Consider the following 18,863-nt stretch of genomic DNA (forward strand, 5'->3'; position numbering starts at 1 on the left):
AAATAATTTTTGCAATTTTTTCCATTGTTTTTAAAAAGTAAAAAAAAAAGTAAAAAAATAATAATAATAATAATAATAAATAATAATAATGATATTTTCTTTGTAAATCATGAAACTTTATGTAAAAAATGTGTCCCGCATTTTCATGTCACTACCGAAACAGTGTATGTTTTAGTTGTAAAAACTGAGACAATCCGACACATAACTATTTGTTACATTTAACAAATAATCTTAGGAATGAAATATTCCCCAAAAAGAGGAAAGAGAGCAGAAAAGGCCTCAGTCGCCATGCAGGGCGACCATCAGATAAGCTGATTTTATTGCTCTGAAAAAAGACAGAGGCCATAGGGAAGACAGAAACAGACCTTAAAACAGACTTTCCTGCATTAATTTATAGACAAACTGATCTATAAATGAGCATGCATCCCAGTACATTGTGTGAATGATTTACTGTCTTGTGTAGTGTCTTTTAATTCTATTATTTTTTTGATACTGTGTATTTTATGATATAACCAACGGTCAATGTAACCTCACCTATACCATGTTTAGTCTCTATAAATTGGTACTTTGAAGATCGAAATGATTGTGTACATGTCGATAGCTGCGCAACATATAAGTATTACAAGAATCTTTCATAGTTTCTTCATCAGCAACCAATCCAGCTGCACATGCAAATGAGCACGCTTAAAACAAAGATCCATAAATCAACAACATAGGAATTTTCCCGTTTGGAAATTCCACCCTTCTCACTGGTCAAGCAAACCCGGAGAGGTGGGGCTTTTCTGAGGCTTTATTATAGACAAATTCACAGTGACTCGCTCTCTCTTCTTCTGGCCTCTACTACTGCTTCTTCAGGTTGATGTCTGTGGGGACCCCCACCGGGGATTTCTTCAATCCAACTCAGAAGAAAACTGCAACTTTACCATCACTGAATGGGCAGCCATCAACTCAACTTCCAACTTCATCACTCCTTGGTTGCCTGCGTGGCTTCTCCGGCCCAGGGCCGGCAGGCCACAATCTGCATGTGCTCAACCATGTGCTCATTGAGAGAGAGAAAACCTTCAACCAGAACAAAATCAAATAAACCATTCAAGCTCATCAACTTCATCACTCCTTGGTTGCCTGTGTGGCTTCTCCGGCCCAGGGCCGGCAGGCCACAATCTGCATGCGCTCAACTATGTGCTCATTGAGAGAGAGAAAACCTTCAACCAGAACAAAATCAAATAAACCATCCAAGCTCATCAACATTTCTTCATACAACGGCGAAGAAATCGATTGAGACTCATGGAACCATCAAAATCCTTCTTCAGGAACTTCACAGAATGTTTTCACTGCAAAGGCCATGCAAGTATACATGAAAATACATACTGAAAATAAGCTGATGGTTCTTTTAATAGTTAAATGGTTCTTTCCCATAGTTCCATTTCCTGCTTTTGGTTTCATTCTGTCACTTACCATTTTACCTATGCATGTATGCATGCATGTTTAGATTAGTTATGTTTGTGATTTAGTTAATAAATGTGCACAATACGTATTTGGTTCTGATTCTCTGCTTGCAACAAAGTTTATTTTACGATTTAGATTTTGACTACAGGCTCTTAGTAGTACTGTACAGTAAGAAAGACATTTCCCTTCCCTGGAAATGAACATTTACCAATACCATGGGTCAAATTTGAGTCCCATACTACATTATTTATTTTGAAGGTTGTCACATTACGGAAGTCAAATGTATTGCAACAATGTCCCTCTCATGTTAAATGTGTGGCCTCATGTTGTCTTTAAATAATGCTCATTTTGCTTTCAGAAACGAAGATTTCGAGTTCCTCTTTTCTGCTTCCTCATTTGTGTTTTCTTAAGAATTCTGACAAGGGAGATGTAATCATATGGATGTCACAATGGTTCAAGTTCACCGGATGGGCACAGTCAGCTTGTTCTAAGATTGTTTAAGATCTTGGATGATCTGAGAAGGCCCCACACTGTGTAAAAAACTTAATATCTGGTGATGAGCTGACCTTTGTCACATCTTTTCTGCAACAGACTGTAAGCATAGCTGGAAATCATCAACTTTTCTAAAAGAATAACCACACTTGCCACAACACATTTAGCACTGACTGTCAATCTCAATGTGCTATGTGGTCATACACTCTGTGTTAATTATATCTTATATCAAAATGTGAAGCAATTCGCCCTTGTTAATGGTACACTTTATTTATTTTTACTTTGAAGGCACATCTTCAAAACATCCCTGAGCTCTGCATTCAAAAAAGCAACAAACTGTCAAACTAAGGGGAAAAGAATGTTTGGTTGCACTTTATTTTAATGTGTCGTTGTAACAGTGTAATTATAAATTCATGTACAGAGTAATATCAATTAACAACATATACTACTATAGGGTAGGGTTAGGAATAGGGTTTGGTTTAGGGTTAGTTGCTTGTCTACAGTATTTTGTACGAGAACATTGCTTTTAATGTATGTTCTTTTGTATGTACAGACTTTGCACGTTGTCCAAGACAAATTTCCCAGTGATGGGACTAATAAAGTAAAAAAAGTAATATACTGTTATTACAACAGAAAATACAAATAATGTGTAATATGGACAATTTAAAATAAAGTGTTAACAAATGTTTTTGCTACTTGAGTATCTAAATATTAAAGTGAAGAGCACAGAATGTTCAGGGGATGCATTAAAGAGTATTGGAAAGTTTTATCTGGCATGAGACACATTATGCGAGACAACATTCTAGAGAACGAGAAGTGAAACATCCACCCCCCTATGCTTTGTCCAGCTGCATGTCAAATCTGATATTATCAAGAGACTTTATTTGTGTGGCAATTATGTAATGGTTGTCCAACAAGGTCTGCCTACATGTAGCAATATTTCAAATAACTTAAAAAATACATAAAGAACAGACATTTTTTTACATTGAGAACTTTTGGAGCTTTTCTACATTGTTATGTGCAAATGCACATAGCATTGTACAATAGTGAACAAGTCCAAATTCTAAAACCATTCTGGAAAGGATGACATTTTACAACATAACAATCTATCAAATAACCATAATGTAATTAATGTAAGGAAGGTCTAGATATTAGGAATGCAGGACATGCATTCGGCTTTTCACACATAATAATATTAATTAATATTAAAAATCAATATGCTAATGCTCACCAAGGCTGCATTTATTTCATAAAAACACAGTAAAAACAGTACTATTGTTAAATATTATTACAACGTAAAATAACTGTTTTCTATATGAATAAATTTTAAAATGTGATGTATTCCTGCGATGGCAAAGCTGAATTTTCAGCAGCCATTACTCCAGTCTTCAGTGTCACATGATCCTTCAGAAATCATTCTAATATGCTGATTTGGTGGGGTTTTTCAGCATTATTTGTTGAATCGAAAGTTCAAAAGAACAGCATCTATTTGAAATATAAATTAATCTTTTGTAACATTATAGACATCTTTACTCTCACTTTTTCGATTTATTGCATCCTTGTTGAATAAAAGTATACATTTCTTTAACAAAATTTACTGATCCCGCACTTTTAAAAGTTAGTGTATTTAATGAACAGTCAGCATAACTTAGCTTGGTCGAGTTCAAATATTTTTTTACATAACATCCAAGTGAGAAATATGTAGCATTTTAAGCTTAATAGTGGGGCAATTCCACGCAAAACTGTCACATCCATAACGCCAACACAATGCCATTGTATTTAGTTGGCGTTATGGATGTGACAGTTTTGCGTGGAATTGCCCAGTGGCACACAACAAAAAGAGTAGATAACAGAATATTAAAAACATTTCAGAGATGAAAACAGAATCTTGCATAAATAATAACATTTATAATACTAATACTAATACTAACATGTTCTTGTATTCTAATGATTATTTGTTCTTGTATTCTAATGATTATTTATTTATTATTGTGACAAACTGAAAATCGGTTCATCATATCGTAACATTTTAATCATAAAAAAGGATTTTGGTCTAGTTATCGAGTTATAAATCCCTGCTTCAGAGAGTTTTCATACTTTTGGCACTGATAAATACATTGTAAATTATAAACCAAGGGTAAAGTATGAAAAGTGTGAAACATTGAACATAGTAAGAATGCAGAGAGTGCTATTTGAATATAAAATCTTCTCCTGGTGCTCTCTGGATAAGGGATAGTTAATTCCATGAAAACATATGAAACCAAGGCACTCAGGATTAAGACATCTAAAAAGCTACTTATTTACTCAAGGCTTAAATAATTTAAAAACAGTTACAAAAACTACACACTGATGCGTTGTGTCATGATTCTGCCATCTAGTCCTTGTCATTCTTTAATTCTTGTGGCAGGATCATGACAGACCCATATTTTGTGTGCAAGCACATGGCCTTTTGTTTGGGCCATGTGCTTGTGTTGTCTCGTTCCTCGTCCCGCCCCCTTGTTATCCTCGTTTTGTCATTATTGCTTTACCTGTGTCACCTGTTATGTTATCATTAGTCTCCCTATTTAATCCCCTTGTGTTTGCTGTCCTGTGCCGGTTCATTGTTATTCATTGTGAAACCTTGTGAGTATCCTGTCAAGAGTATTGTCTAGAGAAAGTTCTGTTTTTGCTGTTTGTTTATCGTCTAGTCCTAGTCAAGTCCTAGTCTAGATTAGTCTATCCTGTCTTGTTTTGCCCCCTCGTGGGTTTTGTTTTCCTGTTTATTCCGTCTAGTTGTATCAATAAACCGTGTATATTGCATACTGTCTGCATTTGGGTTCATCTCCTCTGCAATCACCATAACACGTTGTGCCCAACAAGACTGGTAGTCCTAGCACACTGAAAATAGTAGGTATGTCATACATCGGGTCAGAGTCCGTCCACCCTTACGCCGTAAGGAACTCGACTTTCTCGTGAATGCATGTACGACCGTTGCCGAAAGCCAGTGATTATAGTTTATAAATAAAGTTTTAAAGATGCATTAGTCTTAAAGTGACAGCAGCCTAATATTTCTGCTGCGGTCTGTGTTTTTAATGTTACAGTTTTTTTCGGTTGCTAACATCCTTTTGTCCAATCTGTAGTCATTTTTTCAAAACTCTAAACACAATTAACAACATCTGTCTGTTGTGACCATACCATTTTAACAAGGCACTCTCTAATCTCAGACGGTCAACCGTTGCTTCCATTATCTGGATTTTTCAACAAACCAACAGGTAAGTCATGCATTTCATGAGGGCCATCAATGCAGTTGCTATTTACTGTATTACAGTATTGCTGCTACAGTAACAAATACAAATATGTTGGATTTTTGTTCCTCTAAAGGACACAACGATTTCCTCGCTCTGGGGGAAGAAGAAAGCTTCTCAGTAAAGACCAAGAACATGCCATTGTAGGATGGGTCATTGATGACAATGCAATAAAACAGAGGAATTCAGACCAGAATTGTAGAGGTTTAAAACTAGCTTGTTAAAACTATAAGTTAATACTAATGATAGTGTTCACATTGAGATCACATGAAGGTTTTAAGTTAAATGTATGAAATAGTGTACTCTGATATTAATTGTTCTTAACTTGAAATGTTTAAGTACAAACTTAAAATCTGCCAGTTCTGCTTACTTAAACTTTGAATTTCAAAACTTAAAAAAAATTGAGGCAATCGATTGCCTTAAATTTTTTAGTTCTGCTAACTTATTCGGGTTTACAGTGCACGGTTCCGTTTTAGAGAAACAGTGATCGGGTTAAAGAACTCCGGCACCACTATGTCCAGATGGTGTCTATTAGTGTTGCACGATATACCGGTACTAGAAAGGTATCGCGATACCCTGCTATTAAAAACGATATGATATTAACTTTTATTAGTACCGGTACTTTAAGAGTGACAGTACTCTAAATAATAAGAGCAGTATTTCTTAATTTGCGTAGCTGTGTGACAGGAGTCAGGACGTGTACATTCACTAAACAACGGAAGCAGAACAGTAAAATATATACGCGCAGCACTTGACAAAGAAACTTGTATGGCACAACCTGCTGGGCTCAGACGCGCGCACACAAGCCGTTCAGACAGCATACGATCGCGACTTCAGTTCTCTTTCGTGGATTATTAGGTCGTTTGAATAGTCAAAATGATATGTAAAAATGCGCGTCCTGGCGAGTATTCACGTAAACACAGTCGGGTATATCTTTAGTGAACGTAAACCGCTTGTAAAAAGAAATCGTATATGTTCCAATGTATTGGATACGTGCAGGTCTTAAAGGGCCGGACCGACAGTGTAATATTCTGTGTGATTAATGTTAATACAACAACAAAAGAAAATAGACAGTCACCCAATGCTTGACTGAATAAATTTAATCTATTTATTAAGAATCAGTCTATAGTTAATTTATAGAGTGAAGACCTTATTTTTTCAGCTACAAAAGGTCTATTTAGCTTTCAAAAAATAAATTAAGCACTGTTTATTTTATTTGTCTCTTATAGCCTAGTATTTGTCATTGTTTGTAATTTGCTTTTTTGCTTATTTTTAATAACAAAGATACAATTAAATGAAATATCTATATTATAATTATAAAATTACATTTAAAAAATATTAAATGACTCGTATCATGAAATAAGATTTTGGTCATCCCAACCTGTTCAGAGTTGTGAAAGGTTTGTAAATGTTAGCATGATTGATAATAATGTGATTGTTGCAAACATCTCGGTAAGGACGTTCACACTGACATGTAATTATTATTATTATTATTATTATTTTTAATAAAGGGGAGGGAATGGTCATAAAGCAGGGCAGGAACATGCTGGTCATGTGAGTTTTTAGCTTTTTAAAATTAATTTATAAATTTTTAAGTTCTGTCATATTTTTCAGTTACTTTTACTGTTTTAGTTTTTTTGCCGTGGTATCGATTCAGTATCGGTATCGAGGTATTTTGGTCTGGTATCGTATCGAAGTCATAATTTTGGTATCGTGACAACACTAGTGTCTATACACCATGTCTGATTCTACATTGACTATTCCACACTTCTTCTTTTTTCACTATTCTCTCTTGCTACATAAACATCCCACATAGTGAAAAGCATTTATGTAAAAATTGTGTTTGATTTTTCTTTCAGAGAATTATGGAGTTGGAGGCTAATCAGACACTGCATGAATTCATTTATGTAGACGAGGCAGAGTTTATCCTTGCAAAAACAAGTAGACGAGGAAGAAATGTAATTAGGAAAAGGGCCACCGTTGATGTGCCGGGTCAGAGAGGAGCAAATATAACAATGCGTGCTGCAATCTCAAGTGCTGGTTTGGTCCTGCAGAAAAGCCAGATTGGTCCCTACAACACAGAGCACCTTCTTTTGTTTTTAGATGACCTCCACCAACAATTTAGCCTGACGTTGTCATACTCAGATTCTAGTCAGAATACGAGTCTGATACTGCTCCATTGGGCTGTGATTATGGGGCGTTTCAACCGAATCACGAAGGAAAATGCCTCTGCACTCAATTGGATAGACCTACAACCAATCAGAGCAACGGAGTAAGTTTTCATTCATGTTTCCGATCGACAAATGCCTTGATCGCGGTTCTCTGTTCCTCTTTTAAAATTAATGCGCTGTCGATATCTTCTATAACAGACGCGATGGCGGAATCTACACGTTTCATAAACAAAGTTCGGCAGGAGCACGTTCACATAATCAATCCAATCAACTCAACTCAACTCAACTCAATCCAATCAAATCATCAAACACCATGTCTACCCTATCAGCATGAGAGGAAACATATATTCACTCTATCAACTCGCCTAACATTCCTTTACAGTTTTCAGCATCCCCCCAATCACTCTCGGCTTGTTCTTCCACAGCCTGGAATACGGGGGGAGTACTTTGGGTTCGGACCGAATACCGAGCCCGCCCTCTCCTCGGACAGCACGCCAAATATGCATTTATTCTATCTGACTTATTTGTAAGTGTGAACTCGTGAAATCTCAATCCAGCGGCAGTCGTCTTTATTGTAAACTAATTCAACCCAAGCGCTCATTGGTGACATAGATGGTTACGTTGCTCATCTGTCCATCATCGTATAAAGCCCGCCCTTATAATTTGATTGGTCCGAACAATTTTTGTTCGGGCATAATAGCTCCTCAACGGATCGAGTCCAGACCGAACTTCCCGACCTAAAAATTTTGTGGGCAGGGCTAAGTTCGGCTGGCATCCAGGCTACCAACAACTGGTGCCAGAAGCAGAACAGGTGGGAGGAAACATGAGGACATTTGTGATTACATTCACATGCTATCACAAACTGGTTTGCAGCACATCCAAGAATGATTTCCCTTTTTCTTCCTCCGTACTCTCCTTTCTCAACCCCATTGAGGAATTTTTTTGGAGGTGGAAAGTATATGATCATCGGCCACATGACCAAATGTCCCTCCTGGATGCCATGGATGCTGGCTGCAGAGACATCTCAGCTGAAGACTATCAGGGGTGGATAAGGCATGCCAAGCGTTTTTATCCAAGACAACATACGATGTGATGTAGACGAGAACATGTGGCCAAATGCTGAAGATCGTATAGATTAGAACAGGAGGACTTTATTTTTCTGGGCCTTTTTTTCTGTCATTTTGTTTTATTTTTGCACACTTTAAACCAAAGGCCATGTATGTTTGCCTTTTTTGTTTCGTTTTGTTGATCACTGACAGCAATTTCATATTGCTAATAAAGCCTTTACTGCAGCAATTCTGTCACTTACTGTTTTTTTTTTTTTTTTAGTTGTATATTCTATTAAGTATTGATGACTCCTTCACATTTAGATATTATTTGTTTGCAGTTTGCAGTGTTTTGATAGTTAGTGTATATTGAAAAAGTTTTTTTGCATTTTGAAATGTAGAGTTTGTATTTATTTAAGAAAATGTGGTTTTGGGCAGAAAATGTACTATTTGGCTAATTGTGTGATGTAGGTGTGTTGCTGTGTTAAGAGTTTAGAAAAAGTATTTTAAGAATTGGCAAACGCTTCTTAGCAATTGAAAAAAACTAATCAAACAACAAAATATAAAGAAAAAAATCACTCACTGCTTTTGACTGAATAACTTTTGTATTGCATGTGCAAAAAGCACAAATTAAATCTGTTCAGCATATAAAGCGATCGTGTCTCTTCAGAAATTTTTGACTAAAGCATTCAATTCATATGGATTAGTTTTACGATCTTTTATTAAAGGGCACCTATTATGCAAAATTCACTTTTACATGGTGTTTGAACATAAATGTGTGTTGGCAGTGTGTGTACATAACCACCCTATAATGATAAAAATCCACCTAGTGCTTTTTTTTTTTAAATCCCCATGAATCATAAGCACTGTCTCAGAACAACCCGTTCTCAGATTCTGGGCAATGTGACGTACTTTTGCACAAGCCCCTCCCACGACTGTTGACTGACACTGCAGTTTTAGCATAGACCCGCCCTGAGTGAGCTGGACACAGTCCGCCATTGTTTCGACGCTGGAGCAGCGAGTCTTGTAGACAAGAATGCCTCCTAAGCGATTGAGGTGTTTTGTTGGATGTAAGAATGAACATAGCAGTCTTCATTTACTCTCGTTGTTACTCGAGGATGAATGTACGAACTGTTTGTGATCCAGCTTATAGTCTCTGGAGTGATAGGCCTAACGTTACTGATCAGTGAGCACGGCAGAAATGAAAGTGAGAGCGCATAAAGTTTACCAGTTTATTAAGCACCCCTGTGTATATATTTGTTTACTGTTAGTTGTAACGAGTGTTTTGTGTAATTCACTGTGTATGTTGATGATATTGAAAGGGAGAGAGAGAGTTTATGGATAAGACTTTAATGCGCCCTTCTTATACTGTTTATTCAGCTCTTACAGTGATTTTCTGGAGTAGAACTGACGCTTCATCTTTTGTGTGATGTACAATAAACTTAATTGAACTCATCAGTATATTTTTGGCCATCATTGGGACGAGGTCTGCAACAGCAGCCTTGTACTAATAGTTGATAACAGCAGATGACAAATATGTTATAATTGTAATTAAACTAAACTATACCTGTTCTATCTTCAAACAGCATATTCTCTTGCTCTGTAGGCATTATTGTCCGACTCCAAGTCGAAATGAACACCGCTACTGAGAGTTTATGTTTTGATATTATCATTCCATGAGGCTCTGTGTCGCAGCAGCAGCTCATTTGCATTTAAAGGCATACAAACTAAAACGGTGCGTTTTTCTCAGACCCCAAAAAGTGACAATTTAAACATGCTGTAAATTATCTGTTGGGTATTTTGAACTAAAACTTCACATACACACTCAGGGAACATCAGAGACTCATTTTACATCTTGTGAAAAGGGGCATAATAGGTGCCCTTTAACTTTTTGAAGCGTCAAAGTGCTAGTTGCGAAGCTGTCAATGGAGGGACAGAAATCGCTCAGATTTCATTAAACATCTTTATTTGTGTTCTGAAGATGAATGAAAGTCTTACAGGTTTGGAACGACATGAGGGTAAATAAATGATGAAAGAATTTAAATTTTTTGGGTGAGTTCACCCTTTAAAGGGGTCATGACATGAGAAACCAAATTTGCCTTGATCTTTTGGTATATAAGAGGTCTTTGTACCATTAAAACTTCCTGCAAGTTTCATAGCTTAAGACGTCCTCCCCATTATAAACAAAGCATTTATTTAATCAAGCTCTAATTACAGCTCGTTGGGGATCCATGGTAAGAAGTGACGTCACAGTACGAAGTGACGTACCAGTCGTTTGTGCTGTTCCTGGCTGTGGACAAACAAAATGTTTGAATACACTGCCGAACGATCCAGACGTCAGGGAAAAATGGATGCAGTTTATTTTTTGCGGACTTCCCAGTCATGGCAGTGTTAATTTAAGCGTGTGTTCTCTACGTTTCAAGGATGACTGTTTTTAGAACAAATCGCAGTATTATGCTGGCTTTGCCAGAAAACTTTTGCTTAAAGATCAGCCCGTGCCGACTATTCTGGGTCCCAACGACGCCACAAACTGTAAGTTATGTATTTCATCTTAAAACTACTTTTAGCCAATGACGTTAGCCAATCATAACAGTGGGTGTTAACACTGAACTCTTAAAGGGAAAACACCCCCAAAACAGACTGTTTGAATCAGAGAATTGGTTGGGAAAAGGTCATAAATCACTAAAATTTAAACGTTTTTTTGTCCAAAAAACTATAGTAATACTATAATTGCACCTAAGGGAACATAATAAAACAAAAACAAAAACCATGTCATGACCCCTTTAACTTCCCACATCATGATGAAGGTTTGTTAGCCGCAACATGTTGGTGTGCGTTTTTTTTTTTTAAACTGTTTTTAAATGATAGCCTAAATAAAGCCTTTGTAGATCTCGTAATCTTGAGTACCTTGGCTTCATATGTTTTTCACTGAACATAGTAACCTAGGCTTATGTTGACCCAATGTTTCTTAACCCTGTTCGTGGATGCACACCAGCAGTACTCATTTTCAAACTATAAAGGAGACCACCAAAATGTGTATGGTTGGTGTGCCTTCAGTGTGCCTTCCAAATGTTTGGGAAACACAGCATAAACCCAAGGTAACCTTGGTTTAACAATTTCTATTGTAAAAAGCACAATTTTTTTTTGGGCCACAAGATCATATTACTCCTATCCACCAGCAGTTGCATTGGCTTCCTGTCCACTACCGCATTCATTACAAAATCCTTCTCCTTGTTTATAAATCCCTACATAATTTGGCCCCATCCTACCTATCAGATCTCCTCACCCCATACCTGCAATCCCGCACCCTTCGTTCTACTGATACGTCTCTTAGCAGTCCCCACATCTCGGCTTCATTCCATGGGTGACAGGGCCTTCAGTGTGGCAGGTCCTAAACTGTGGAATGCCCTGCCGCTTGAGATGCACCAAAGCACAAGTATATCCACTTTTAAAACTAAGTTAAAAACACATCTTTTTAGCTTAGCTTTCCTGTCAGCTCCCTGACTTTGATTTGCACTGTCTTTTTATTTTTGTTTTATTTTCCCTGTTTTTATCTGCTTTTTTCCCTACACTTGGTCTTCACCTTGTGTTCAGTCAGAGACAATTTGGTTCAGTGTACTCCTGTATGCCCTTTGAGGGTGTTTATGTTTCCGCTGCATCTTGGCATTTTATGTACCTTGTATGTAATCTATGTCCCAATCTGATTGTACTGTCCGTACTATCAGTGAATTCAATCATGGATGTAGCTGCATTGTGTTTTAGTAGTTCTTTGTATTTCCTTGACTATACCAATTTGTACAGTGTCCTTGGGTACCTTGAAAGGCGCTTTTCTAAATAAAATTTATTATTATTATTATTATTAAGATTAAATATTGTGAACATCTCACTATTTGTTCTCTGTTTACCCTGCCTGTGCAAATCAAATCTTTGAGAAAGCGTATAAATTGACTTTTAGTATTAAAGACTTTAGGAGAGAAAGCAAGAGAAGCAGAAGGAAAATACTCACTCATTTCTCTCCAGAATGACGACATGTTCTTTTCCTTGAGCTTGGATTATGTATGACACCTTAGAAAAAAGGGGAGAAAAATGACAGAAACCATCACCTCACTACTCGTTTAGGTAAAAAAAAAAAACAACTAAAAAAACAAGCAGCACAGAGATGCAATAAAAATAATCTAGAATTCTTTTCTTGCAGTTTAATAAATAAATGTAATAAGTAAAGGGCATGTTTGTAAGTATACTGTCCTAATTCACAAAATAACACATAACACATCTAGCATTGCATTCCTGCTATAGTTTATGTGAGCTCTTTCCTCTCACCACTGAATTATGTTTGACATAGTACATTTGTGATGAAACCAAACAAATACGATATTTTCGTTTAGCCCATGGGTTTTTCAAACCTATTTGTGAGTCACAGAGTGGGAAAAAGGTAGGTTGTGTGAAGTCACATGGTTGCAGCTAAATTTGCATTTCAGTGAATGGCACACACACACAAAAAAAAACAGTTTAGTAGGGCTGCACGATATACCACAATTAAATAGAAATCCCAATATTGTTTAGTGTTATATTCGAATCGCAAAGGTTGCAAATTAATTACATACATTTATTACATGGCTCTGTGGAATTCTTGATTCTGATTGGTCAATCGCGCCATCCAGCAGTATGTTATTCCCAGATGACAACCGCTCAAAACAGATAACTCAGGCTCATCCGGGTTACTGAAGTAAGCAGCGCTATAAGCTTGCTAGGAACGTTTTTTCTTCGTTGAAGTTTTGCATTTGGTGAGCTAGTAAAATATTAAAACTCTTAAAGTCGAATCAATATTTTGTGTACAGTTATTTAATTATGCCATCCAGTATCATGGACTCACTCGCTCTTGTTTCATACAAGCGCAGTTGCAGCCATTTTGTGGCTATTGTTTTGTACAATGTTGGATTATAAAATACATACAGGTATGATTTTAAAACAGTTTAATCTGAAATCAATATCTCTTACCTCCATAATTATTTATGTGGTGAAATGCTATGTAATAAGTGGTATACTGTATCTCTTAAAAGTTGGTATGAAAAAGAAGTTGCGATAGACTTTTCTTCTCTATTGTGATGTATATCCAAGCAAAACGGCTTCTCGAACAAGAAAAAAAATACAGAGTGGGATTTTATTTTTATTTTCAAAATTCTTTTACTTACTTTATGGAAAATGCTTAACCACTTCATTAATAGTCACAAACAGCATTGCTATTGTTTATTAAAACTAAACAGAAGTGGAAATAAAGCTGAAATATATAAAATATAATATAAATATTAGATTAAAAAACTTGAATGAAAAATATAAATGTTGCTGTGGCAACTAACCAAAATAAAATTAGGGTATAAATTAAAGTACTAAAGTGCTATTGTATTACCAAAATAAATATAAAATAAAGCTAAATATGTGATATACATCACAATAGAGAAGAAAAGTATTTCGCTACTTCCGTTTCATGCTGACTTTAAAAAGTGCTATGGCTTAGTGGAAGATTATGAGTGAATAATAACTAAAACTTGCCTGTTCGCATAAAGCTTGTACTTAGACAACTTTTATTGCGCTAATCTTCCACTCCTTTTTTGATTCTTTCTAGAAAACAGTTTGGACATTATGCCTAAGAGCTCTTTTTGTGTTTCATAATGGAAAAAATAAAAAAAAATTAAAGGTACAGTGGTACCATTATGATTGTTTTGCAGCAAGAAATTTTGATTGACATTATAACTGGAATTCAGGAGGAAAAAATACAAAAGTGTAGAAAATGGCACTTTTAAATATTCTTTTACAAATAAAAAAATGTCATCAAATGACAAAATTCATCATTTTTTCAACAGATACATTTTTGTGTGTGAATGTTCCTGGTTTATAAATGGAGTCACGGGTTTCAAGGCCATACCAGCAAAAAGCTGAGTTTTCTCCCAAACTCATTCTCTTCTTCTCAAACTCATTCTCTCATCTACCAAACTCTGAGTACACTGTTTCTCAATGACACAGAGGTCAGAGGAATATTGAGTATTTGTTTGTGCCATGCTGGTGGTATGCGTCTCTCAGCGTGGTCTTTTAATAACTACGCCTACGCTGCTGGGCACATGTGCCTGCCAGATGGTTCCTGTGGCATTATCTTTGAAGCACCGCTGGTGTAGATGGATATGAAATCAGAACAAAATCACTGATAGGTCATGAAGAATGGAAAAAGGAGGCGAGGATGTACAGAGAATGAGAGGGACAAGCTAAAGATACTATCCACACAGTTAATGTCAAGTAACTCTTGTTTTTGGTAAGGTTGTTTACCTTATCTGCACTGCCCTGGTCTCTTCTATGTCTGCTGATGCGTCTCGGTACCGTCACCTCATAAGAAGAGAGCTGAGAGGTCTGCTGCTTTATTGAGCCTATGAACAGAAACAGTCCCATCACAACACTGTCTCCCCATAAGACCAATACACACACAATGAATTATACAAGATATACATGAAAACTTGCACTGTCATTGTCATTCATTTCTCCAACTATTTTCCTCCATTATTCCTCTCACTGAAACAAAATATATTTATACGAAACTACTATTGTGATCATGGCCAGGTGATTAGATTGAGTGCAATTGACTGGTTGTAAGTGCAATAAAGTGTTCAGTGTTTTTTTTTTATGTTGGTGGAAACAGTGCTGAATAGGCATGAAGAGAGGAAGACTTCAGGAAGGAGAGGCATCCCACCCGCTCCTGAGTCATCAGTCACAAGTTGGATGAGACTTCCTTTGCCGTTTTCCCGAAAAGGGTAGATAAGACAATTCATAATGCTTGCGTCCCTTTACTGAACATTCACACAAAATTCTCAGAGAACCATTTATCTTGATCTTCAGGCTTTCACAATCATTCTCAGCTCAAACCATGCCCTCAATTTCTCTAATAGCCTGTGTGATAGCACTCATGTAGGAGTCTCACTATTTCTTTACCTAAAAGGCTATAATAAGTGTAAGCGGACACTTTTAAATCGACTTACAGTTTACTTATTACACAGGGCTTAACGGGTCTGATGGCCCACAGCCAATGAAAGAGCATTTCTGGGCCAGTTGACAGCACTGTCATGTGCTATAGCCTTCAGGCCAGTGCTGCACTGTCACTACACCTTTGTTTACTGATCATGTACATGTGTTGTTATGTTGTGTGTTGATGCAAAAACAAACTGTTTTGAAATTGTGAAAATAATATATTTATATCTGCCATGTTACATTATAGGTGTATAATTGCCAGTTATAAGCTACAGCAAATTAAACAAAAATATATGTTTTTGCAAAGAAAAAAACATGTAACGGAAAACATTGACAAATTTAAACGTTAATACGTAAATATATATAGTATAGCCTACATGTTAATAAATAAATATATGAAAATATATTTATTTTTAACACATATTTTACTACATTTTCTTGTTGTCCCAAATGTAATTCAAGACTTACTTTCAAGTAAAGATACATGTTTTTTGACAGTTTAAAGTCCACTCAGCCAAGACAACATCCTTGTCCTAATTCAAATTATGGAAAAGTGTTGGAAAATATGTTAATCTACTGGATTGGGCAAATTGGCAGTTAAAAGTGTCAGAAATGACTTAAATACTGTAAATTTCATACTGATCTTAAAGTAAAAGCCCTTTAGACTAAAGGGTGAGGTGATGCCTATAAATTCGGAATTAACCCAAATATGCTATTATTGAACTGCTTAAGCTTCTTAAACGTACACACGGCCAGAAGAGGCAGAGATGAAGGTATATGTACACCGGACATGATAGTCTTTCCTATCAAAATAAAATATCTCTATTGGATAGACAATGTACAACATCACTGCAAAACATGAAAGGCTCAAACAAACATTGATTTGTCCTTCAAACGGGCAATGGTGTATCACAAAGTGAAACTACAGAGTAATGTTATGTGCATGTCTTTTGGAAAGCTAGTGATTTTACTACAAGTAAAACAAATGTAAAAGTAAATGAATAAAGAGCAGTGCCTGTAATCCAGTGGTCTATGGCAAGTCTTTTTAACATTTATTCCTACTAACTAGCACCTATTTTTTATGTTACTATGCTATTTTTTTTATTTTTTTTATTACAAGTAACAGTCACTAGTACATTTTTGAATTTCACAAGTAACACAAGTATTCATTCGTCACAAAAACATATTCATTACATACTAGTATTTACTGCTTTGATATTCAATTGTATTGTTACTGGTAACAAATTATTGCCATCAACTTCTGTTCCAAGGATTCAACTTCCAAGGATTTTTCAAATCGAGACCAAATTTTTGGTCATACTGCCCAACACTATACGTTACTTGCATATTGATTGCAGCTCCCTGGAACCTGCAAATTATATACAATATAACTGTCTTCCAAGGGAAGATTTGAAAAGTCATCTTTGACTATTGTAAGTTAGTTTTGTTAAACTAATGAATTTAATTTAACTTCAAAAATCAAGTAAATCTTACCGTTTTAATATTATTTGTAGTGTTAGTAGCTTTTTAAAGTATTATTATTTTAAGTATTAAGTATTATTTAAGTCTTTTTTTACAGAAACATTAAACAAACAATGTCTCAAGCACCATAATTTCATAACTTTTTATTATTTGTCTCAAAATGCTTATTATATTTAAAAGTTATGAAATGATGGTGCTTGAGACATTGTTTGTTTAATGTTATCCCATATACATGTATAAAAATATTTTGAAATGTATAGAGAATAAAAAAAATGCACTAGCCAAGCTGATTCTTTTTCCAGCATGTCTACAAAGGGTTGTAAAATTAAAATTTTGACTACCAAAATTTTACACACTGAAGATACTAGTGTCCAAAAGTACTTAAAAGATTGGAACAGATACTAGTCAAGTATGCATATGAATAGTTGACAGTAAAACTAGACATACTAGTCGGAAGTCAACAGTTGGCCACAGATTCTAATAGAATTCACAAGCAAAATTTACAGTTTGTTACCAGGTAACAATAGAAGCAAAGGTAACATGAATACATAATACATATATAGGCTACTAGTGACTAATTGAATAGGTGCTAGTAATTTGAATAAGTTCTAGTAAAATGAACAGTTTCTCCAGTGAATAGTTTCTATCTATAGTTCAATATTCTCTAGTTTCTAATGGAACTGAAAAATCACAAGTCACTATAGGAGTACTTGCTATTTCTCAGAAAGTACTAACATAAAAATAGCTACAATTTACTTTAAGGAAAACATGTTAAAACAGCTTGTCATAGTGGTGACTATACACTCAAACAGTCAACATTGGTTAAGTGTTGTGGACAATGTATGACTCGCAATGGTGTCTGTCGCTGTTCTCTCACCTCCACTGCTGTCGATGAGCGCGTGAAGCATTAACCACATAAAGGCGCTTTTAACAAGACGTGAACAAACTGCATTAACCATGTCTGTAAAGTATCCGTATTCAAATGCCGTTCCGAAGTAACGTAAAATGTTGCCCTCTCTTCCTTATCCAGGCGTTGTCCTCCAAGCAATGGCAATGAGCCCGCTCCACATAACGTTCCCGTGGAGAAAAAAATAGATACGGCACAGTTTCAGCTATCTGCTCATTTTATTACACTTTATCCTTCTGTATTAAGTTTGTTTAACAGGATATCAGAAAAAGGGTCCTGTTTCAGTTCTCTGTTCGAAATCTTCGGATTAGGCAATTCGCTCGGACTTGTATCTCCAATGAGCCCCGTCTGTAGAGGGCGAAACCGAGCATGCGTCACGAAACAGTTTGGCGTTTTAACCCTTTACTTTAGCCTGATATGGCAATGCAAACTACTAGAACACTAATTCGTATGAGCTTTTAACTTACTTTCACCCGCCCACAAAAAATAGCCACTCTTTTGCCAAAAAAAGAACACTCTTTGTCTGCTATTGTTGCTAGCAGTTAAGAATATTAGTTAGGGATAGTCTAAAAACTACACATACATTTATTCTTTTTCTAACGAAAATAACTGCGACGGTTCACTCTTTTAAAACAACTATTGTTTAATTGCAGTTTAGTGAGGTTGATATAATCATTGTCATCAAGGAAGAAAAGAAATACTGAAATATTATGAAACAGACCGAAACTACAAATAATGTAATTTGACTCGGTCCACAGGTAAGTATCGCATATTATCGCGAGAGTTCAAACAAACAGCTGATGCTTTGAGTCGCATCACATTTTAAATAGTATTATTTATCCTTGTTTTATGACGACTGGTATTAGGTTAGTATAATTGTCGATGGATTTTTAAATGAATGTAGAAGTATACGTTAAACATTAATAACAATGCTTAATTAACTTGGAGGAATTAACTTGTTTCACGGTATATTCCTGCTTTGCTAACATTTAAGGTTACGTACAAACATCAGGTGACTTTCATT

The 18,863-nt window shown here is 35.9% G+C and overlaps 1 protein-coding gene across 2 annotated transcripts in view; it reads right to left on the minus strand.

Annotated features, from left to right (window-relative positions):
• Positions 1–18,407, minus strand: part of adam9a (ADAM metallopeptidase domain 9a) — a 58,191-nt gene extending 39,784 nt beyond the window's left edge. The window contains exons 1-3 of one of the 2 annotated variants that reach the window (XM_084086838.1): positions 17,810–18,407; positions 14,758–14,855; positions 12,446–12,504 (exon numbers count right to left, since the gene is read on the minus strand). In XM_084086838.1, coding sequence (XP_083942964.1) covers positions 12,446–12,504; positions 14,758–14,855; positions 17,810–17,891 — 239 coding nt within the window. In that variant the 5' untranslated portion in view covers positions 17,892–18,407. The remainder of the gene's footprint in view (positions 1–12,445; positions 12,505–14,757; positions 14,856–17,809) is intronic. The other variant, XM_084086837.1, reaches the window with a different exon arrangement.
• Positions 18,408–18,863: the final 456 nt, after the last annotated feature.

The sequence above is a fragment of the Abramis brama genome (assembly GCF_963993115.1).
Source record: "Abramis brama genome assembly, chromosome: 16".
NCBI classification, from domain to species: Eukaryota; Metazoa; Chordata; class Actinopteri; order Cypriniformes; family Leuciscidae; genus Abramis; species Abramis brama.